Genomic DNA, 24,138 nt, shown 5'->3' with positions numbered 1-24,138 from the left:
TGTGGTGTTTTTTTTTTTACATGTACACACATACATACTATCTCTAAAATGGTACTGAATATAACTAAATCATGGAAATTATGGGTTTTTGCAGATTGCTCTTTGTTGAGCGGAAAGGTTTGCCATTTCTTTTAACTTACACAAACATGTTCCATTCTTCAAGATTGAGTCTCCTTTAACTCGGTCCTGTTTTCTAACAACCTTCTTCCTTGCCTGCAAAACTCAGCTGCCACACTCACCATCTCCCTACAGTCTCAGGAAAAGGTGTCCTTTCTCAGTGACACCACCTCCCTCGAGTCTCCCAGAACCTTGCTCCATTGATCACCATTTGTCCTCTCATCTTTCTTTTTCTTGCCTCCTGTCTCCTCGTAATGAAAAACCATTGAAGCCATCAGGGAGGAAAGAAGCAACCCAATACTTATTGTCTACCTATAATAGATAGATAGATAGAATTATATGTGTTATATGTAAGACATTATATATATATATGTATATACATATTCATATATATACATATATATTATCTGTGTGTGTATATATATATATATATATATACACACACACACACACACACAGATAATATATGTGTGCTTAGTACTGGGCCAGATAGATGCTTTTCATCAACCATCTCATTTGAACCCCAACACAATCCTCCGACCAGATGGTGGTGGCACCCCATTTTACAGGTGAGGAAACAGACCCAGATGAGCTATGTAATTTCTTAACGTACAGCCTGTAAAGAGGTTGGATTAGAATCTAGTTTGTTTCTGGTCCGAAAGCTCTTGACCTTTATCAGCATTACCAGATGTCATGTAATTTAGTTCAGATCCAGGGACCTCTGGGAATGAGGTACGCCACTTCATCTTTCTTTACATGCTGAAAAAATTCAGCAACTGAATTTTTGGTGCAAAATTATGAATGTGATGATTGGTGGGAAGTCATGAGCCAAGGAAGCTATTCGTTCTATGTAATAGGCTCCTTTATTCGTTCTAAATTAATCAGTAGGCAATTTCCCATCTAGGATTTTCAGTTCACAAATGCAACATAAAAAAATGTCACTGTATTAACTACAGAAATATGCTTCCTTCAGTATAGGCCTGGCATTAAGGAACTCAGTGGTAGGACAGTTCTCAAATTTAACTTCCCTCCTATCATATGTTTTTTTTAATTGTTGACACTATTATAGATGTCTTTCACTTCCTCGCCTCGTTTTAATTCATTCCTCCATGCAGTCATTTGGTGCCCTCCCTCTTTTATTCTACCTCGAACCCCGGTTAATACTGAACACACCTTCTATATTATGACCACAGCTTTGTTGAATCTCAGTTTCATTGCTGTTTGAATGTCAGTCAGTGTGGCCCAGGTTCAACTTCAACTCTAGCCTGGAGTCGTCAGCACCAGCCCTCAGAGGAAGGCATCTCACAGATCCCAGCACCGCGTGTACCGAAAGACAAGAGCGTTGTTTCCTAACGTCACGGGCTGGCGGCGGGCTGTCAATTCTGATACTTGGATGCAGGCGAACACTTCAAAAAGGGGATTTGCTCCCAAGACTGCAGTTCCCTGAACGCTCTGTTACATGCCAGTCAAGTGTGCTCAGATGTGGGAAGGGAAAGATCAGTTGCATTTGGTTACTCTTTGTTGCCCCACACAGCTTTACAAAAAGTTGATTAATTGGAAAGCGGAAAGCCTTGGACAGATTTCATTAAGCGCTGCCTGGGGATGGCTGTCAGCAGCCGGGAGGCAAAGGACGAAGAGTCTGCGTGGCCTGAAGCCAGCAGCGGTGGCTTCCACCTCTTCCCGTCGGGCTGGCTTCATCAAGGCCGCCAGCCCTGACCTGTCCAAACCTTTGCCTGGAAGCTGTCCCTTCGGAACACACACACTGTAAACGCTGTGCGGAAGTGGCTTTCCTGGGCTGGAGACAGAGGTACTCCTGTTGGGACCCAGGGCAGTTCATGTGGACACCCATCCACGTCCCTAAGCGCAGAGCCATCCGTAATGCGAGTCCCAGCTCTCTGGACTGTTCAAGTGGGCAGCCTTAGAATAAGTGGGGCTCCCTCTGTCCTCGAGGAAAAGGAAAGAGCAACCCCTAAAGCTGGGGCCTGACCGTGTACATTGGAAACCAAAACCTTAGGACAGTGATGGGCAACCTTTTGAGCTTGGTGTGTCAAACTTCGCCAAAAAACTGAGCATAACTCGGGTAGTGTGTCACTTTGAGGAAAAAACATTATTTTGCAAATGTTTCATCCTCGGCATGCGGCCGCCTCAGCGGCCGCGTGTCATCAGAAGTGGCTACGCGTGTCAGTGCTGACACGCGTGTCATAGGTTCGCCATCACTGCCTTAGGAAGAAGTCACCTTTTAGTAGCAGTAAATTCTCACAGCCAGTGACCTCTTCATTATTCTTGTACTTGTGTAAAAGCAAAAATAGTCTTTAAAAGAAAACCTTTTATTTCTTCTTTATTGCATGGTGCACAGCTATTGAAGGCAAATTAGCAATAACAGAAAAGCAAGAAGAAAAACGTCTGAATCACTGAAATCCCATCAGCCCTGTCATTCTCCCACTTACAGAGATTTTTTTATTTTTCCAAAAAAATGAAATAATAGACGACGTGTTTGGTAACCTGCTCTTTTGCTTAGTATTAAATCACAACTATATTTTGATGTCTCTAAATACAGGCCTGCAATATTACATGCAATGGCTGTATGGCATTTCCTTTTATGGATGTGCCATATTGGTGTTGTTCATGTCCACACATGCAGTAGAGAACCTCAGGGGCACATGATTGAGGTCATCCTACTCCTCAGTTCTTGGCACATGGACCTTGGCTTATACCAAGGCTCATTTCATTGCTCCCTACACTCCCTCCCATCTCCTCCTCCCACTCCATAGGCAACCATGTCAAGTGGATGATATTTTTGTGTTCTTAAAAAACATAGGTATTTTTGTTTTATATGCATGTAGTTTTAATTTATAGAAATATTCATGTTAACATGTCATTTTGGGTTTGTTTTTCCATCAAGCCCTGTATGTTGGTTTGCAAACTGGCCCCCATACTCGGAGGGCAAGGAGAGACCGAAGGATGAGGCGGACCACTCCAGACGGGTAGGTAGCAGTTTTAATAAGCAAGAGGACATACAAACAAGGCTGGTCTTGGGTGGCCACATAAGAGTAGATCTTCTCACCCGCCTGCCAGAATGTTAAAAGTTTATATAGAGGCCTTAATTGGGTTCAGTCATACATACTGCCCAGATGGTCTCAACCACACCTTCCTTTCTCGGGCTGTGTCCTTGAACATGGCTCCCACTGTGGGACCACTGGGCAGAGTATACATTCTAAGGACAGGGAAGGGGGTGAGGCCCCTCCATTGCCAGGGTACAGCTTGTGGGTCAACTGGTGGTCGCATCCCCTCAATGACTTCCCCCAACACTATGCGTTTAAGATTCAGTTACGCTGCTATAGCCATACTGAATCCATTGCTACTAACTACTTTGTTATAACCCATGGTGGGTGTCTTCCACATTCTACCTATCCATTTTCCTAGCGATGAACACTCAAATTGGAATTCCCTTCTCCATAAATAGTGCTGCACTGAATATCCTTTTGGAAATGTGACACTGTCTTGGGATATATACCCTCAACAGGATTTGTGGATCATGAATTTAATGTGACTAATTATTGCTCTGTGGTCTCAGTGGCTGCTCCAGTCTTTACCCATAAGCAGTGCATTCAGTTCCTATACTCCCCACCAACCCCTGCACTATTACCCAGTTTTCTCTTTTTGCCAGGATAATTGAAACAAAACTTTATCTCATTTTCACTTGTATTTCTCTATTTTCTAGTAGAATCAACATGTTTGTAATGTAATCCCACCTAAGAACATAGAATGTCTCCCCATTTGTTCCGAGTATCCCCTATTTATTTAACCATTGATCTATTGTTGGATATCAGGTTATTCCCAAGGACAAGAGTAAGAGGAAAAGGGAGACGCAAGCTGCTTAGAAAGCCCATGAACCAACGTGAAGGGAGAAGGAAAAGATGGATGGATGATCCGGCAGCCCCTGCCCTCTGCTCACCTCTGTAGGATCTCGTATGTCTTGAACAGTCAAATGCTTAAAGAATATTACCTAAAGATAGGGGGAATCACAGGAGGATAGTCAATGAAGTTCACTATTTAACCTTAAATGGGAAATGATGGCTTTTGAAAATGATCTGTAGATGAGTTCTTCCCTTTTTCAAGACCCACAGTATTTAATATATCATTTACAATTGGGACGAGCTGGGCCGAAGCCTGAGTGGATGGCAGAGCAGGCCAGTTCAGGAGCAGAGCCTGTGGCCTGGCAGTGAGGCCCAGGAGACGAGCAAGCCGCCTGCCCAGCATGTCTCACCATTGGGTTCCAAGGCTCCTCAGTCCTCTTTTCCCTTTCGTTGGGACATTTCCTCTTAGAGAATGCGGATCTTCTTCAGCTCTTTTGACTCAGGGAAGCCTAACACATGCTTCTGCTATTTCTTTTTCTTTTTCTTTTTAAATATATTTTATTGATTTTTTTTTACTGGGAGGAAGGAATAGGGATAGAGAGTTAGAAACATCGATGAGAGAGAAACATCGATCAGCTGCCTCCTGCACACTCCCTACTGGGGATGTGCCCGCAACCAAGGTACATGCCCTTGACCGGAATCGAACCTGGGACCCTTGAGTCTGCAGGCCGATGCTCTATCCACTGAGCCAAACTGATTAGGGCTATTTCTTTTTTGATCAGATTAAGATTAGGGAAAGATATTACATGAAATCATTAGGTTGAGAGTCCCAGGCCAACCCCAGTTTAAAGGAATCCCAAAATCTAGGGTGGGGCATGGGAATCTGTTTTATAAAGACCCGCCAGGTGCTTCCAGTGATAAATCATTATCTGGGAGCCCCACTGTTGGCCCATTCCTCTGCAGCCTTCAGTTAGACAGTCTAACTCTGAACGCATCAGGCACTTGATTCCAGTTGACATCCAGCACCCCCAGCCATGTCTTGCTTAGAACTAGTCACATCTTCTCTTGATGTAATTCAAGTTAATTTTCTCTTCAGCATTCAGACTAGATAGAAAACAGCATCAGCTACCCCGCCTGCATCGTATACTAATATATAAAACATTAAAAAGCCATTTATTACATACTTTTGTAAACTTGAAAATTGGAAACAGCACTTATGGGAAAATTGAATCAGAAGGAATGATGCGACATTTCCTGTGTTGAAGTGTCACAGGTAATGACTGTGTTGGGCTGGTGCTGTGTCCAGGTAGCAGCGGTGGCTGCCGGCTTGGCTTGGGGGAAATTTGTGCCCAGATTGTGGGAGTCAAAGCCCACGCAGGGGCCTCAGTGATGGAGGCCAGTCAGTTTTTATGGACTTCAATGCTATTTGCTTCAGTGCACTTTGAAATGCAGGGTCAGCTCACTGAGCTACAACATGCAATAATAACACATTTTTATAGGATTGCCTTGTCAGAGCAGCAACAACACGTGATACATAAAACCAATAAACACGCCGTGTCTACAGATTCTATCCAGTAACCAGGATAAAGCAATAAAACTGACAGCAGCCATCAAAAAGCTCCCTTCCGGACTTTGTCAGGTGAATTTACTGTTGCTTAAAGCAGAGTGGCACGGAGCCTCGGATCAGTGCAGTGATGGAGCAGCAAGTTACACCGCACGGAGGGGCGCGTGCCTGGTAAACGCAAGCAAGATGGCCAGGTGCGTTTGCTAGGGCTTGGGGCCCTCTGGTCCTTAGGGTGATGCAGTTCACATTAGAGATAGTCTACAGGATGCTTTGGTTTTCCCAAGTTACACATTGCATATCATGTGTGACAGAGGGCTAGGGAGCGGCAGGTCAGCCATTAGTATGTCCTGGCTGCTGCTTACAGCCTTGAGGCAGGAAAGAGCTTACATTTGCTGGAGCGCACAGGGGACGCAGTGGGTTGGTGCTATCTTAGACTGGATTCCTAGCGTGTGGACTTCCATACTCTACGATGGAAAGAAGGAAATAATAAAGGAGGGAAGCACAGCGGGAGAGAAGGAAGAAAGGAAGGAAGGAGGGGAAGAGACAGCAAGGAAAGAGAAACAAAGAAAAGAGAGGGAGGGAGCTACCGGTGAGCGTGCCCTTTGCATCTTCATGGTCACCACCAGAACTATTTCCCCAAGTTTCCAGAGCTCCTCATCTTACAAGCAAATGAACATGATCAACACAACAAAGCAGCTATGAGTTGTACCACATTCCTGCCTGGATTCGCAGGGATGAATGGCTCCTGCACAAGAGTGGCAGCCGGAGTGGGCGTGGCTCTCGGGGGGCTCTCTCCCACTTTGGAGAGGGAGAGGCCTGACTTTTCTAGACCAGTGCCACCTGTTCTCCCAAATGCTGATATTCAAGATCATTAAAGCGGTTAATTGTGTGATGATTCATTTCATTAGCAGAGTATGCTGTGCTGGCCCACCTTCCAGGCCCCGGCACCTGGGGCTCAGAGGGTTTGGTACCCATTTGTCTCTGCACCTGTCCTGGTTTTGAAGGAACGATGCCTTTGAACTCAGGAGTTAGTGGAAGTTAGCTAAGGATGGAGGGACATGATGGGAGATCTTGGACACTTCTCTCTGCTTCCAGGATGTAAAGGGGACGGAGATGCACACTTTGGAGTAACACTGAGAGAGTGTGCCAGCTGTTAGGCCCTCCGGAAACTGTAGCCTGGAGTTCGCAGGGAATCCCACGTCTCACCAATCCTCAGGGCAGGAACGGGGAGGTGAGTGAGGCACCCACCTTGGGCACAAAATTTAAGGGGGCACCAAAAACTCAGTGATGAAGGTAAGTGATGTTTTAATGCAACATTTAAAAAATAAAAACTAATGCAAAGCATCCACAGTGGACAAAATATCAACGTTTGAAACAAAGGCAAGACTGGTATTACTAATTTTTCCCTTTTCTTTTCATGGTTCATCATGGCACTGTTATGGATCCCGTCTTTGTTTAAATTTTTCTTTAATTTTTATTTTTTGATTTTTTAGAGAGAGGCAGGGAGAGAGAAACATTGATTCATTATTCCACTTATTTATGCATTCATTGGTTAATTCTTGTATGTGCCTTGACTGGGGACTGAACCTGCAACATGGCACATTGAGACAAAGCTCTAAACAACTGAGTTATACGGCCAGGGCTTGTTTAAAATTTTAATGTTTACCATCAATTTTTTTTGCATTAACTTAAAGTTTTTAAAATATTATATTAATTTTTTTGTCTTGCTCACTGAGGTTTTTGGTTCTCCCTTAAATTTTTTTTTCCTTTGTTAGATGTCCCCATTTTTGGCCCCTTTGCCTGTTCCACCCAGTCCCCAGCCCCCTTCCCTCTGGCTGTCACTACACTGTTGTCTGTGGGTTATGCATATATGTTGTTTGGCTAATCCCTTCACCTTCCTTCATCTAGTCTTCCTCTCCCTGTCCCCTCTGACAGCATCAGTCTGTTCCATGTATCCATGATTCTGTTTCTATTTTCTTCATCAGTTTATTTTATTCATTAGACTGCACAAATAAGTGAGATCATATGGTACTTGTCTTTCTCTGACTGGCTTATTTCACTTAGCGTAATAATCCATAGGTCCATCCAGGCTGTTGCAAAGGGTAAGAGAGCCTTATTTTTTACAGCCACATAGTATTCCATGGTATAAATGTACCGCAGCATTTTATCAACCAATCTACTGATGGGCAGTTGGGCTGTTTCCAGATCATGGCTATTCATGGTAAATAACATGGTTCTCACTTAAATTTTGCACCCAAGGCAAAGGCCTCACTCACCTTACCCTAGCCCCTGCCTTGTGTTCCTAACCAAGAACCAGTGGGAAAACTTGGCCTCCTATCTAGTACAAAATATCCCCTAAGACTACGGAGCCTTTTCAGTGAAGATTTGTGACTTCACTTCACGACTCCCTTGTCTTTCCTGCTTTTTCTGGGCATATACAAGTGAAAAGGAGTTTGTTCCCAAGTTTCCACTCTGTTATTGTGTCTCACCATTATGCCCTCAGCCTAAGGGCCAAACAATTCGGATTAGATATTACTCGATTTTTCCCTTGATATCCAATCAGAATTTCATAACTATAAGTTACCATTGCAAGCCTACAACTGGTTATAGAACTGAATCAAGGCCCTGTAAATGCAGCACCGGAGTACAAGAGCTACCCTGTCCATCAATGCAGACTTCAGAGAGCAAGCCCTGCAGGAGGGTGACTCTTTGGGCTTTGAGGGGGGGCCCAAGTCATCACACTGGAGCTTCCCTGTCCTCTTTCTCTATCGTATTCAGTGGTCCTGTCCCCTCTGTGTCGCTGGTACTATCTTTACTGACACTCCAGCCGCAACAGAAACTACTCACTGAGCCAGCTTATTGTGCTCTTGAGAGACAGCTGGTATACGGAGCTGCTTTCTCCCACTGGTTTTCATTGTAAATGTGCTATCTCAATTGCTGTCCCAGGAGAATCGGCGGCGTTGGAGAGCTGGCCTGGGAGCCAAAGCACCATTTATCTCACGATTCCTGTGGGAAAGAAGCTTGGAAGGACCGGCCTCCAAATGAGAAGGTACTTGCACCACAGCCCACCTGGGCGTTGGGCTCTGGAACCGAACAGGGAGAACACCGGGTTGGCTGCAGGGGCTTGCCTGGTCCGCAGGTGAGCTGGCCAGTGTAGCTAAAATCCTAAACCCTGGGGAAAGGAGGGACTGGGGGAGGGTGTCATTTGTTCTCTTTTGTAGCTATTTGCATCCTAGTGGCATTTGTAGAGACTGCAGACACCTAAGGGTCAGGGAGATTAATGGAGTCCATTTGATGGTAAGATTCAGTTCTCAGCCTCTTCTTCTAAATTCATTGTTTTCTCTTTTTCATTTAAAATGAACATTAAGACTTTATCCACAACAAGTTCCCCAAACAGCTACATTATTGGGAAGTCAGACCCAAGCACAGGGCCCCAGCTGTGCAAGAGAGAGTCGGGTGCTGGGGTCCTCAGAGCTGCCAGGTTGTGGGCGTTGGTGGTCGCCCTTTAGAGTCAAGGTGGGAGGTGCTTCGAAGGGTGTCCAGGAGTGGAAGGGAGGTGGCCTCCTCGTGGGTGACTGCCTGAGCCTTGCCCTGCCACAGGTCCTCCCTCTACTTCCACCCACTTCCACGTGAGGAGATGGCTGGGTGTTTCTCACAGCTTCATCTGTCTCTATTTTACTTTCCATGGAGTATCATTAGTCCCGGGGCTCAGAAAAGCACAGAAAATCCCTGCCCAGCTCCAGGGACCAATCTGTCAAGTCTGGTCCCTAACAGACAACAGTCCCTCTATTTGGGGCAATTTGGCTAAACACATTTATTTGCCATCCCTAGAAATCTTCAGCACTAAATGTGCTGGTATTTCCATCTAAGAAGGAATTTAACTGCAGAAATGAGCAGGATGGTGAATAAGAATAAAAATACCACGAGAAAAAAAATGCCCAGGGCCGTAATCCCACAGGACAGTTCGACCTCAGACAGCTTGACTCCCCTTAAAGATGGGGGGTTCGCGCACACTGTCTCTTCCACGTCCTCAAGTTTGTGCAGGTTTTCTCTGTACCAATTTATGAAACCGACATTTGAGCAAGTGCAGTCCAGAGGATTGTGACTTAAATTAATGGTGCTCTGCTGGGACAAGTTGGGGAGGAGACGGGGTGGGATGATGCGAATGCTGTTGGTGGCCAGATTGAGGTAGAGCCCCTGCAGGTGGCCGAGAGCATCGATGCTGTTTTCCGTCAGGCTGTTGTGGCTTAAGTCTATGTGAGTCACATTGCCAAGGCTGTGGAAGGCCTGCTGGTCTATAGAGAGGAGCTCACAGGAGGATAAAATCAGAACCTCCAAGCCGGCTACTGTCTGAAGAAGGTTGGTCTTGGAGAGGCTCCCATCTTGAAAGCGGTTTCCCTGTAAATTCAGTTGCCGGAGACCCCCCAGGCCTTCCAGAAGGTGCTGATTGCTGGCATCGAGGAGGCAGTGGGAGAGATTCAGAGCCTGCAGGAGAGGGAGGTTTTGGAAAGGACTTTGTGGGACCCTAACCGTCAGGTGGGTAAATGCCAAATCCAGGACTTCCAGCTTAGGACTCTCTTGGAACGCCTGACTCTGGAGACCAATGGACCCAGCGTAGCTCAGGTTTAGGTGCTGCAAGTGGTGCAGGCTTTTGAGCGGCAGATTGCAGCAGTCAGAAGCCTTTATGCCATTGTGGCTTAAATCAAGTCTCCGGAGATTTTCTAGTTTTTCCAAACACCCAGCACCAAGGTCAAGTTCCTTCAGGTTGCCTTTGATATAGAGGTCTGTGAGGGCTGGGAAACTGGCAGCATTGATTTGACACAACTGCTCAAAGTGATTTACATTGAGAACTAATTTCTTGAGAGAGTCCATACCCTGAATCCCAGAGGGTAACTCTTTCAAGTGAGTTGCCGTCAGGTCCAATTCCCGGAGGCGCGTGAAGCACCGGAATGTGGTAGCCGACAAGTCAGAGAAGTGGTACAGCCGCAGGCTGATGCTCTCGACAGACATTTCACAGAGTCCCTCGAGCATGGCTGGAGTAAGGTCCTGGCTCTCAGTGTCCTCGTATGTCCCCAGCCAGAGAGACTGAGTAGTAGAGTTCTGCAGACCTTTCAATATGACAGACACATCAAGAATCCCTCCAAATCGCAAACTTTGGAAGACTTTTGCATGGAAAGCCCCAGGCTCCATGCCTTTAATGTCATTGCTATCAAGGTTGAGGCTGAGGTTGGTGGCCCCCAGAGTGTTCAGGTCTTCATGAGAGAGGAAGTGGAGAGCATTATTCTGAAAATCCAGAACCTTCAGATTCTGTGTTGGGAAGTTTTCTGGGAGCTTAATGGAGGAAATATAGTTGCTTCCAAGATACAAACTTTCCAAGTTTTCCAGATTGTGCACCGGGATAAACTCAAGATTGGATATTCCCGTTTGGATTAAGAAAAGATGCTTCAGTGCCCTGGGCCCGAGGAGGGATGTTTCGGCCATGAATATCAGGGGATTTCCGGTCAGCACAAGGGTGTCCAACTGGTGATGGCTTTGAAAAGTGTCTTCATGTATCCAATTAATCTGGCACCTTGAAAAGGTAATAGTATTTAACAATAACTAATTAGAAAAAAGGAGAATAAATTCTGTCACCGTGAACTACCTTTAAAAAGTCATGGTTTGTGTATAGTAAAAACAGTGTACGTTAGTATCCAAAGTAAAACATGAAAAACATTCTTCAGTAACTACAGATGGCCTCTTGAATTAATGACTAGCCTCAATTCTAAACACACTAATTTAGAATTTTTCCCCCTAGATATCTTGCCCCTTTAGGTTAAACTATAAGAAGTTTGTGTTTGGAATCTAGAGAACAATTTAGTGGTTTGCTTGTTGAAAAAAAATTAAACAATTATTTACTATTTTAAGTAATAGAAAATATTATATATAAAGCATAATATACATGATATATATGTATGTGTGTGTGTGCATGTGTGTGTGTTATATATATAATGCATAATAGTGATATTTACATAGGAATCTGTGTCATCCTGGTCAAGTTGCAACTTTTTTCAACCTCTGTTTTTTTATCTATAAAGTATAGAAATTATGATTACTTTATAGAATGGTGGTGAGTGCACTTCTACTCCATAGAAATATGCAACACTAGAGCTGAAAAGACACCCCTACTGGTACTGAACCTAATGATAATGGACAGTACACACACACACACAGCACACCTTCCCTGAAGGTCAAGGGGAATTCCTTAGAAATGAATTGTGGGAAGGAAGCTTGAATCCATAGGAGCAAGTGAGCCCTAGATCTAGCTTTGTCACATCTGCCAATATCTGTAAGTCCCTAGTAACCTAGAGCCTGGCTTTTAATGAGCCACATGTGTCAGTGGCAGAAGACAAAGCTTGGGGATAGGATAGGAGGACATCTCAAAAACCTGCTCACTACCATGACCCTCAAAAGGGATCCTTTCAGTGGGTGACCTTAAAAAAGAAAGCTCACAGAGGGAGACCTCAGGATATGTGTTTGTCTTGGCCTTGGCTCTGAATGGAACAAGGACAACAATAACAAGGAAAGACTCCTCTGAGATTCCCTAACCATAAGCTTCTACTCAGGAGGATTGTGGCATGAATTTATGCCACCTTCGTAGACCCCCCAAAGAAACCCAAGTGGAAAATTGAGTTTGAAGTTGTTCTAGGATGGCAGTATCTTCAGGTAACTGGCAGAAGGAAATAGAAAACTTTTCCAGATCGGTGTACTTAAATTTTAATAAAGAAAACTTTCAAATTTACATAAAAGCAAAGAGAATAATACAATAAACCTTCATATATCTGTCACACAGATGCAGTAATTCTCAAGATTTTGCCATCTGTGCTCTCTGCTTCATCTAGTCCCAACTCTTATCTCCTGAATTGTTTTAAAGCAAATCTTAGCTATCCCATACATATTTGAGTAGGCATCTGCAAAAAAATTTGAGGCTTACTTTCTGTAGCCATAATGCCATTGTCATATGTAGCAATATTAATAATTCATTGGTATTATCTAATTCCAGGAAAGCATTTTAAACAAAGATTTACACATATTTCTTAAAGATAAATACGCTCAAAATAAAAATTCAATAAACACATAAGAGAAACACAGTAGCCAAAGTCAGCAAAATAATAATGATAATAATAATAATAATGATAATTTAAAATCTACAGAATTAGGTTTAAAAAGCTAATATAAGAATTATCATGTATTTGATAACATATATGATATATAAAGAATATAGAAAATGCATTATATATTATCAGAAAATATGATACATTATTTATATCAAACATGTTTTACATATTTAAAGAAAATAGTAAAAATCAACAGTCCAATGAAGGAAAAAATATTAAAACTGATCTGCTATATTTGTAAAATTTGTTTCCAGTTTTATTATTAGTATTTGTTAGAACTTAAGCAGCATGACTGAGCCAGTCTAGTTTAACAATTCCCTTTCTACTCCATTGATTGTTTTTTTTTAAATTATATTTCACCTGCAAAACTATTTCATGGGAGAGGGTACACACACAGGATAAGCTGATGGTCCCTGTGCCCAAAAGTTCTGGATGCACTTGGAATGCAAGTTGTGCTTTTCCTTAAGTAAAACATCAGTGCACACAGGGAACTCAGATACATACCTGGTTAAATCCAAAAAGATCAGATTTGTGAGTCTGAAGAAAGTTGTGTTTTGAATTGCAGGCAAGAAGTTAAAACTGAATTCCAAAAATTCTGTTGTGTTTGGTAGAGTGTCAGGAATCTCTCTCAGACCTAAATTTTCACAGTTATATGTTTTGTTGGCTTCTTTCTGATGAGATAAACAATGTAAATTAATATCAGATTTCATAATTTGATTGACTAGCAAATTTACATATGTGGTATTTTTTTGAGCATCAATCCCACTTCTAGGAGTCTTTACCAAGTATATACTACTTGCAAAATCACAAAATGACTTATGCATAAGATGATTCATTTAAGCATTTTTATATTAGAACTAGAGGCCCGGTGCATCAAATTTGTGCACTGGAGGGGGGGCGGGGGGGTGGTTGTCCCTCAGCCCACCCTGCACCCTCTCAAATCTGGAACCCCTCAGGGGATGTCCAACTGCTGGTTTAGGCCCGATCTCACTAAACCGGCAGTCGGACATCCCTCTCACAATCCAGGACTGCTGGTTCCCAACCACTTGCCTGCCTGCCTGCCTGATTGCCCCTAACCATTTCTGCCTGCCAGCCTGATTGCCTCCCAACTGCCCTCCCTTGCTGGCCATCTTGTAGCAGCCATCTTGTGATGATATGGGGGTGGCCATCTTGTGACCACATAGGCGTGGCCATATTGTGCCACATGGGGCAGCCATCTTGTGCAAGGGCATGACAGTCAATTTTCATATTACCTCTTTACTTTATAGGATATTGACAATACCCAACTTATTCATGACTCTAGGATTAATTGCACAAAATATGGTACAGTCACAAAAGGGAACCTTCAGCAGCTGAAAATGAAATGACTGAGATTTCCACACACTGATAGGGTGTGATATCCAGGTATATTGTGTGGTGAAAAAAGCAAGGTCTCAAATGTACATATGTAGTATATATGGTAAATGGGATTAGTATGTAGTGTATTGTATACTATCTTTTCTGTAAGATAGGTATGTGTGTATTTTCTTCTATTTGCAAAAAGAAACCATGGGGGAAAAACTCAAAATTGGTTGTCTTGAAGGGAAGAGATGAACCAGAGAGAAGAGCAAGAATGGAAGCAAGACTTCTTTGACTATACTTTGTTTTATAGGTTTCATTTTGGATGCCTAAAAATGTTTTAAATCACTGTAGATTAGCATCAGCAAAATTAGACAATCAGACAGCCACACTTTCTGATGTGATTGATGTAAGGACACAGTACCACCTATGAGGTATTCTCCCCCACCTCTCCCCCAATTAAAGCTTGAATCCAACCATGACTTTAGGCTTAACTTCCAGTCTATAAGGGATGTGGGGGATTTACTAGGTGTACTGGTTAATAATGCGGATTTTCTTGTAATGGAAGAAAACACGATAATTTCAAGAGAAACATCAAAAGTGCTTTATTCAAAGTAATGTTCATCGCTAGCTACACATTTCCCTCATCTTTCAGGTAATTTGTGGATACTGTCCCAATAGAACTTTCCTTGTTTTGAGGCAAACCATTCAGAGACCCAATTTTTCACTTCTTCGTACGTTTCTTCGATCGGAACAAGTGGTAATCTGAAGGAGCAAGGTCTGGTGAATATAGCGGTGGGTTAATACTTCCCAGGCAAGATCTTTTAACATATCTTTAACTGGTTTTGAAGTGTGTGATGGTGAGTTATCATGAAGCAAAATTACTTTGCCATGTCTTCTGGCACATTCTGGTCGTTTCACAATCAAAGTGTGGTTCAAATTGATTATTTGTTGTCGGTAGCAATCAGTATTAATGGTTTCATCTGGTTTTAGAAACCACCGTGTCTTCTATATTCTGACAATATTATGAAGGTCACAGATGAACATGCTGTATTCGTATTTCTTTGTAATTCATTTTTCGTTTTATAGGCCCAAAGTCCTCCAGGCACTGCCACAGATCCCCCTAATGTCTTTAAAATGCATACTTTGCATTGATAACAGATTTAGGTCACTGGTGGGGAAAAACACATGTTGATAGACCCCTCTTTGGTTCCCATGAACATGGATGACCCAGAGAGGAGATGGATATGCAGCTTTTGCCCCAATAGCTATCAAGATTCAGGTTAGGTTTGTGGGGACATTTTTCTTTCCTGGTCCTGGGGCTTAATCACAAGGAACAACAACAGCCTGTAATTATTGAAATCGAGAGTCTAGCTGAGCCACCCACATACACGTGAGAAAGGGGCCTTTCCTCAATTCGTCCTGCTCTATTCTCGCCCCACAGCCAAAGGCTCCACTCTGGCAATTCCCTCCTCCTGATTATATACGTGCCTGCGACACCTAAACTGCTCCTCTTTGGAGCTTTACTGAGCACTTTATGGCATTAAAGCGATTGGAGAAGTTGAGGATGGAGTCGGAGCTCTATGAGCCGGTGGCCTGAGGGAGCTGCTATCAAAGGAGAGTCGCGTGGAGGAAGGAGCTCAGTTTGAACCCAGTGAGCGTCCAGGGACCAGTGAATCTCACACTGTGGAGGAGTATTGAGAAGCCACCAGGAGCACGTGCCATAACGTTCCTCTCTAGTTAGGGAGACACTGCCTTTGATTCCTGGGACAAAGAGGCAAATGGCAAGAATTGTAGCTTATAGGAGAATTTAAAAAGCAAACACATTTCAAGAATGCACTGACCTCTCTCTTTGGCTTTCATGTTCACTTCCCTGTACAGTCAGAATTACCATTTCAGATATTATAGGTGGTGATGCCCAAACTCCTCCTGCTCTGGAATCATTTAAGTAGCATTAAATTGCTTTCAGCTTATTGTATTTTTAAGGGATGAAGTATACACACGCACACATACACACACTCATTCTTTTTTTTTTAATCCTCACCAGAGGATATGTTTTTATTGATTTGAGAGAGAGAGGAAGGAAGAGAGAGAAAGAGTGAGAAACATCAATATGAGAGAGAATCATCGATCAGTTGCCTCCTGTACATGCCCTGACCAGGGATGGAACTTGCAACCTCCGTATGAGCCCTGACTGGGAACTGAGCCTGAAACCTTTTGGTGCATGGGATGATGCTCCAACCAACTGAGCCACTTGGCCAGGGCTCATTCGTTTTGTTTTTGAGAGTAAATTGCAGATGCCATGACTGTTTTCCCCTAAATCTTTTAAGGAAAAAGGATATTCTTATATAACCACAGTGCTGTTACCAAAAATTCAGAATATTTAACATTGATATGATATTATTATCCAACACAGTCTATATTCAAATTCTGCCAAGTCCTAATATTGTCTATTATAGTAATTTTTGTTTTTCCAATCCAGGATCACACATTGCATTTTTTTTTCTTGTCTCTTTAGTGTCCTTTAACCTGAGACTACCCCTCAGCCTTTCATTATCTCTCATGGCATTGATTTTTTTAAAAAATGAATACACGCTCATAGTTTACAGGATGTCCCTCATTTAGGTGTGTGTGGTTTGTTGTTGTTGTTTTTTTTTTTTTTTTTTTTTTTTTACCTGTCCTCATGATTTGATTCAGGTTATACATTTTGGGTAGAAACACTACATCAGGGAAGTTATGTATTTCTGGCTATCAGGATTCATATGAAAACTTTTTTTTTTTTAATCCTCACCTGAGGATATTTTTTCCATTGCTTTTCAGAGAGAGTGGAAGGGAGGGACGGAGAGGGAAAGCAAGAGGGAGAGAGGGAATGAGGGAGAGTGAAAGTGGGAGAGAGAGAGAGAAAGAGAGAAGCATGAAACATCAATGTGAGAGAGACACATTGACTGGTCGCCTCCCACACAGGCCTGGACTGGGGTTGGGGAGCAAATCCACAACCCTCTGATGTGCAGGCCGATGCTCTAACCATTGAACACCACCAGCCAGGGCTCATATTAAAACCTTTTGAGAGCACATTCTGAAAGCATAGCAGAGGATTTCAGGCCAGCAGAATGATAATGCAACAGAGGAAAAAAAGGACAGAGTGCAAAGAAGAAATACAGTGTGGCCATTTCATTTTGCTCAGGGCTGGGCCGGCTACCAGGGCCACATATTCAGTTGCTTTCCCAGACAGACCCCCACCACCACTCCGGAGACATGACCACTTCCTCTAAACGCAGCCTAATTCTCCACATCTCCATATATGGGGTCAATTTTCAAAGCCACTTTCTCACCCTCTGCTTTGGTTGGTTCCACCTCAGTAGCGCCCTTCTGGATGTGCATGCAGTTAGCAGGCCCGTGCAAGGCTACATGGTATTGAGGACAGCTGGCCCTGGCACGCCCATGCCACATCACGGGCATTTACTCAGGACCACTGTGCACTGGGACCTGCACCAACCACTTTGTCTCCAGCTTCATGTCAGAGCCGTGCCTTTTACACAGAGCAGGGCTCCCAAGTGTTGTATCTGTGCTTGCAATCCCTTTTCCCTGCAGGCATTCATTTGCATTTTTTCAATCAGGATCTTATTTTGCTTCTTTCTGCTGTATCTCTAACTCCCTGCCGGTCCCATTGTATTTTCTCTTCTCACAAGTGTTGAAATCATTTTCTAATTTAGATCCTTTGCGTTTCACTCTAGTGCCAATTCCCACCTTTACGGGTGGCTCATCTGCACTTGGCACACGCAGCAGCCAGGCCTTCCCCCTCCCTGTCCCCCTCTATGCACAAGAAGTCTGGGAGGCTGAACCCCAGCCCGCCCCCACTAACCACTCCTTTATCCAGAGATAGCGATGTGGCGGAGCCAAATCCTAGAGTAACAATTACTCTCTGCAAATAAAACATTCCCAAGAGGGCACCATCCTAAAACGTTGTTGTCAATCTGAGTCCTCTGAGCAAAGGGCATTCCCATTGTATGCAGTTCATTTTCTGTTTGTCGGCAGTCAGACTGCCTGGGTTCAAGTCCCAAGCTGTGTTCTCTGAGCCTCCTTTCCCTCCAACTGTAAATGGAGGACAATAACCCTCTTTGCAGGCCAACTCTGAGGATTAATTGAATAATGTATGCCTAGCACTCCCAAGAGGAGTTAGTATTTCACTGGATCATCACAGCATCATGTCATTGTCTAGAGCTGTTAGGAAGGCTTTGTATCCATGAACTTGGAGTTCTCCTAAAAAGAAGCTCTACTAAGCACACCCCCTCCTTCTCATACCTAGGATTGAAGGCCTGTCTCCTACCATGGTTTTGAATGCACAGAATAGCTGAGATGAGCCCATTTGAAATGAGGAGGCATGCCTACACTCCCAAGTCATTAGTCAAGAGCACATCTAAAATGTCACCAGAATCCAAATCACAGAACACTGAATTCCAGCTACGCTTTACATATTTTTCAGCCTCCAAAGACTTGACCATGGGTCTAATTTTGTTACTCATGTCACACACACACACACACACACACACACACACTCACACAGAAAGAACATAGAGTATTTAGCAATGGAAGATTCTACATGGAGTGTTGATAGGTGTTCACTGTATTATTTCTAGAACTTGTCTAAATTTGAAATGTTTTCAAACAGAAAATTTTATTAAAAAATTCACTTTGACTCCTCCCTCACTTCATATGCAAAAAGTAATTTCAGATGTATCTTAGATCTTAATGTGAAACCTAGAAATAGGATTAAATACAAAACAATAAAACTCCTAGAAAAAAAACATAGGGTAATATCTTCATGGCCTTGAGTAGGCAAAAATTTCTGAAACAGGACAGAAAGGCACTGAAAGAACAGCACCAATAATAAATCCAGCTATATTAAAATTAAGGATTTCTGCTCATCCATCACTAGGAACCTGAAACCTATATAATTTTATTAACCAATGTCACCACAATATATTCAGTTAAAAAAAAAGAACGCTTTGAAAAGGAGAGTTTGATGAGCTTCCAAATCCCAGAGGAACAATTATTCTCTGCAAACAAGACAAAACAATCCCAAGAGGGCACAGTCCTTCCAGGCGGATAAATACATTCATGCGGCAGGAGGGTGGTTCCATGGGGACAGAAGATCCTGCTCTCGAGACCCTTCTGGACTGAGCTCTATATACCTCTTTATCTGTATCATTTATAATCTCTATTATAAAAAGCAAGCGGCCCTAACGCTGTCACGCCATAATGACCAAATGGTGGGTGGGCGGGGCTGTGCGCGTGGGTGGGCGGGGCCACGCGATTTCCCGCTCTGGGCTTCTAGTATATTTTATAATAAGCTGATAAACATAAAAAAGGAGAGATCACCAGGAAAGTGGAAAGGAAGCCACAGAGTGGGAGAAGGAATGTGCAATCTGATTAAGGACTTGTAGTACATAAAGAACTCTTGCAACTCAATAAAAGAAAAATAGACACTCAAAAGAATATGGGCAAAAGACTTGAAAAGGCACTTCACACATACAAGGATATGCAAATGACCAACAAAAGCATGAAAATGGATTCAATTTAATTATTCATCAGGAAAATAAAAATTAAATTCCAGTGAAATACCACTATCTACCCAACAGAATGGGTTTTTAAAACAAGCAATAGCAAATATTAGTGAGGCTGTGGAAAAAACAGAACTCATATACATTGCTGATGGATATAAATGTGTATCAACAATTTGGAAACTGTTTGGCAGTATCTGCTAAAGTTAAACATGTGTATACCCTATGAAGAAATGCATCTACTCCCTGGAACACACCTGATAAAGATTTGTATATTTGCTTACTAAAGACATAGATAAGAATTCCAAAGCAGCAGCATTCGTAATAGCCAGAGTAATTGAGAACAATTAAAAATTCATTAAAAGTCAATCTGTGGTGATGGAAGTTAAAGAACTGGACATCCTTGGGGGCTAGCGACTGGGAGGAGGTGGGAAGGGGCTCCGAGGTGCTGAGAAAGTTTTGTTTCTTGATCTGTGTGCTGGTCACACCGATGTATTCACTTAGTGAAAACTCACTGAACTGCACACTGAGGATTGGTGGACTTTCCTACATGTATGTTTTACTTCAGTAGAAAGTTTACTAAACTCAAAACAAAACCTTGTTTTTTAAATAGAGCTTGATGAGCTAATGGTGGTCACATGAACATATATACATGGCATGGTTAGTTATGCTTAGGCTAGAGGGGAAGAACTAAAGAGGAAAGGAAAGCAAGACAGGGCGGGGGTGGGGGTGGGGAGACTAATAGGGTCATTTGTGCTTGAAGAAGGGCCAAACCCTAAGTCAGAGCTTCCTCTCCTACCATTCCCACTTTTATCCCATATGCCTGCAGCCTAGAAGTGCCTACCTTCTCCGGGTCTGACCCTACGCTGCGGCAAGCTCTCCTTTTGCTGCTGCAACAACTCACCCTTCTTTGTATCTCCCAACAACCTCCCCAGTACTCACACAGAGTGAGGGCTCAATACACAGCCTTTGAACCCTGCAGCCAAGAACTCATACATGATAAGGAGGTCCAGGAAAATGTAGATCCAATGTTAATGGAATAGGTCCCAGGGCATTTAAACCCAAGTTATTTCAGAGGGAGGGCTGTACGGAGGTTGTTGTATTGGAAGGTGTCAATAGAAACTTAGCCAAAAGGGAAAGCTCGCTGCAGCACAGGCCAGGCCTGGAGATCCTGGGACCCTCAGCATCACTCTTGCCACCTGAATACCTCAGAAGGCCCCGGAGCAGGCAGCAAAGGGACCAGGGTGCTCGCCTTGCCTCTTTCCCTTCCCTCTGCCAGGAAGGGTCATTTGCAGAAAGGGACTGGCAGCTCTCGGCCTGATGTCCTCACCAGGAAGCTAGACTGGTCTAGTGTTTCCAAGGGCTTCCCAAATCTCCCGGGACTCCCTCGTGGGCTTCAGAAGGGCTGGTGAGGCTTTGCAGGAACGTGGGGATTTACGAGATGAATGGACAGGCGTAAGAGTGGTGGTTAAACAAATCTGCTCCCCCAGGAGCTGGAAGGTAATGGTGATACTATCCTAGGTGAGGATGTTGTCAGAGGTGGATGGCATACCTCCCTGATCACCGAGGAGGTGGTGTCCCCACTCCTATCCTCTTATCATGCTACCCACATGTCTGTGTGAACCTGACCTTCCAACCGGAATGAGGAGGAGACAGCGGGCAAGAGCTTCTGGGGCTGATAAAAACTTACTCCCTTCTGCTGTGGGATGAACTGTGCACCCTCCTCCCCGATGAAAATTTGTATGTTGAATCCCTAACAAGGTCGCTCAGAATATGACTTTATTTGGATATAGAATTTTTAAATAGGTAATTAAATTAAGATGAGATCATTAGTGTGGGCCCTAGCCCAATGTGACTGCTGTTTTTAGAAGAATAAATGTGGAGACAGGCATGTACAGAGGGAAGAATAGGTGAAGACACAGGTAGAAGACAGCCATCAACAGGCCAAGAAGAGAGATCTTGGAAAAAACCAATCCTGCCCACACCTTGATCTTGAATTATTAGCTCTCAGAACTGTGAGAAAATTAGATTCTTTTGTTTAAGCCTCCCAGTCTATGGTACCTACATGTATGGCAGCCAGAACAAAGTCACCCACTTTCCCAGCCTTCATTTCCCCTGGACATTGTGCCTCCTCTCAGTCTTAGTGCATCCTGATTCCATCCCGATACCAGACTAACAGGGTTGTTCCTTTCTGTCCCAGTCCTGACTGGGATTCTTCCTCTTGCCTGGCAGGTCTGTACCCTGTTCTCCCTTATCATTCTCCTGCCCGTGGCTCCCAACCACCTTTCTGCTTCTCCTACCTCCGCTTCTGCTTCTAGCCCCAGCCCTTGTCCGACAGGCCATGCGGTGCTGTACACTTGCTGGGGTCAGAGGCAGTGAGAAGCAGCTTGAAACGTTTTAGGAGATGGCAGGAGACTGAGGCCCTTCTTGCTCTCTCTCACCACCTCCTCCAAGAATTTCCCACAGGTTGATAAATATTGTGATGGTCCCAAACAGAAGGTGCGATTTGGCTCTGTTCTCCGATGCCACTCTGGTGGGTGAGGAAAGCAGATGGAGGGCGGTCCAACTCGGGGAGAATGCCAGACTCATCCCGAGTGATCCTCATATGCTCTGAAACCTGGCATGGATTATCCCTACTAATCCCCACCCGAGAGCCAGGAAGCCGAAGGACTGTTTGGAGTAGTGGCCATGTGCTGGGATGTTGGGCAAATAGCTCCTCCGTGCTGGGAGCAGGTTCGTAGGTCTGCTCTTTGCACTGGCTCCCTGTCAACATTTTATGTCCCAATTAGGGTTATTTTGGGGGCATTGTTTGCGGAGGAGGAAGACTCTCACTTCTTCCTGCTAAGGATCTGCGAGATCATCCCCTGGCTGAGCTCTTGGCTCCTTCTTCACAATAAATAATAATAATAATAATAATAATAATAATAATAAATAAAAATTCTACACCCCCCATTGCCCTTTCAAAACAGTGGATATTGGGATGCCAAGGCTCAGATGGGACTGCAGGCTGAATCTCAGAATTTCCAGGCCATTTAATCTGGATAAAGACAGAAAGTTTGGACTTACTTCCGTGCATGTCTGATCCGAGGAGGTGGTGGCTTTACAGCTGGCAGAAAACAGCACGGCCACCAGGAGGCAGCTGACAGGGGGCGCCATCACGGGACCGGTGCCACCCCAGCGTGGTGGGCCTATCTAACCCTGGAGCTGAGAAATCAGTCAGGCTGTGACGGCCTCGGTAACGCGGCAGCCAGAGAGGTGCTCAGAAGGGTGCTCTCTGAACAAGGACGGCTCAGCGTTTGGTGGCTCTGTGCTGCAGAAAAAGGGAAGTCCCTTTACACACCACCCACCCTTGCCAAAAATAGCTGAGACCCAGCCCCAGTGTGGCCCAGTGCGCTTCCTGGCAAACGCGAATCCCTCGTGCAGCCCTCGCGAGCTGGTCATGCTGACTCCCAGCAGGACGGTTTCTATGGGCTTCAGGCTGCCTTCATGGTTTGGCTAACTCCAACGTCTTTGGGTCCCTTTCCCCCAGAGAGGCTGTGGACGCAGACAATGTCCTCACGAAAGAGGCCCCTGGGTTGGTTGTCCTGGGTGAGTGGCCGGGAGAGGTGTTGGACGGGCAGGCACTCTGTGGGCCCGATGGGAGGACTGAGCCCAGGGGTGGTGCTGCTGGAGCTGGGACCTGGAGCAAGAGGGACAGGTCATCCTAGAAAGCGAGTGTAGCGCTGCGTGGCCACCTCGCCAATACCCACCTCTGGTGCGACAGAGGAGGACAAACCCCTCCCTGACCTGGTGACTCAGGCCTGTTGTCGCAGCGGCAGCGGAGTCCCCTCGTGTTCCCTGCCAACCTGACTCCGCAGAGGACACTGCTGTGTTCCCAGCAGGCTGGCTAAGAGAGAGCAGAGTTGAGGATGTCATCCTGGGCTCTGTTTCACCTGAGAAATAGCTTTGAAGCAGGATTGGAAAACCCTCCATTATGGTGCAATATGTGGTAGTGATTAAAGAAAGTGAAGGTTCAAGCATTTCTCACTGGGCTGGATCTAGCTGCCTCAAACCTTGTCTTTTCTCCAACCCTCTGGCCTATAGGAGATATTTAGCATCACTGTTCTCCCATCATATTTCTGAGAGCCCAATTGTTAGCATCAGAGTCACGGTGACTTGAGATGCTACTACTAATACTACCAGTACTGTGTTACTACCACTAGGACAAGAATGATGGCAACTGCCGTTTATTGAGCACTTACTATGCATCAGTCACTGGGCGGGGGTATTGTTTTGTCCCCTTGTGTGTCTCCTTATCACATATTCTTTCAAAGAGGTGTTTTTATGTATCCCGTTTTATAGATGGAGAAACGGGTGCTTAGAGAAATGAAATGACCTCTCCAAACCCAACTAGAACGTGGTGGATTAAGGCTTAGATCCAGTCTCACTGCAGAGAATGTGCTTTTACTCTCCAGAGCTTAAGAAAGCAAAAGGTGCTTTTGGCAGAACATGGCCTAAGCAAACCCAGACTGATGACAAGCAGCCTTGCTTTAGGGAAGGCATGCATC

The 24,138-nt window shown here is 44.3% G+C and overlaps 1 protein-coding gene across 1 annotated transcript; it reads right to left on the bottom strand.

Moving 5' to 3' along the window:
- Positions 1-7,547: 7,547 nt before the first annotated feature.
- On the bottom strand, positions 7,548-22,846 carry CD180 (CD180 molecule). Its single transcript, XM_079761501.1, has 3 exons — positions 22,658-22,846; positions 13,197-13,363; positions 7,548-11,107 (listed from the first exon to the last, which is right to left on the bottom strand). Exons 1-3 carry the CDS (start codon positions 22,745-22,747, stop codon positions 9,382-9,384), a joined length of 1,983 nt encoding a protein of 660 aa, XP_079617627.1. The 5' UTR covers positions 22,748-22,846; the 3' UTR covers positions 7,548-9,381.
- Positions 22,847-24,138: the final 1,292 nt, after the last annotated feature.

The sequence above is a fragment of the Cnephaeus nilssonii genome, assembly GCF_951640355.1.
Source record: "Cnephaeus nilssonii genome assembly, chromosome: 2".
Lineage (NCBI taxonomy): Eukaryota > Metazoa > Chordata > Mammalia > Chiroptera > Vespertilionidae > Cnephaeus > Cnephaeus nilssonii.
Note: the sequence above shows the minus strand (reverse complement) of the source record. Positions and strands in the feature narration are given on the sequence as shown.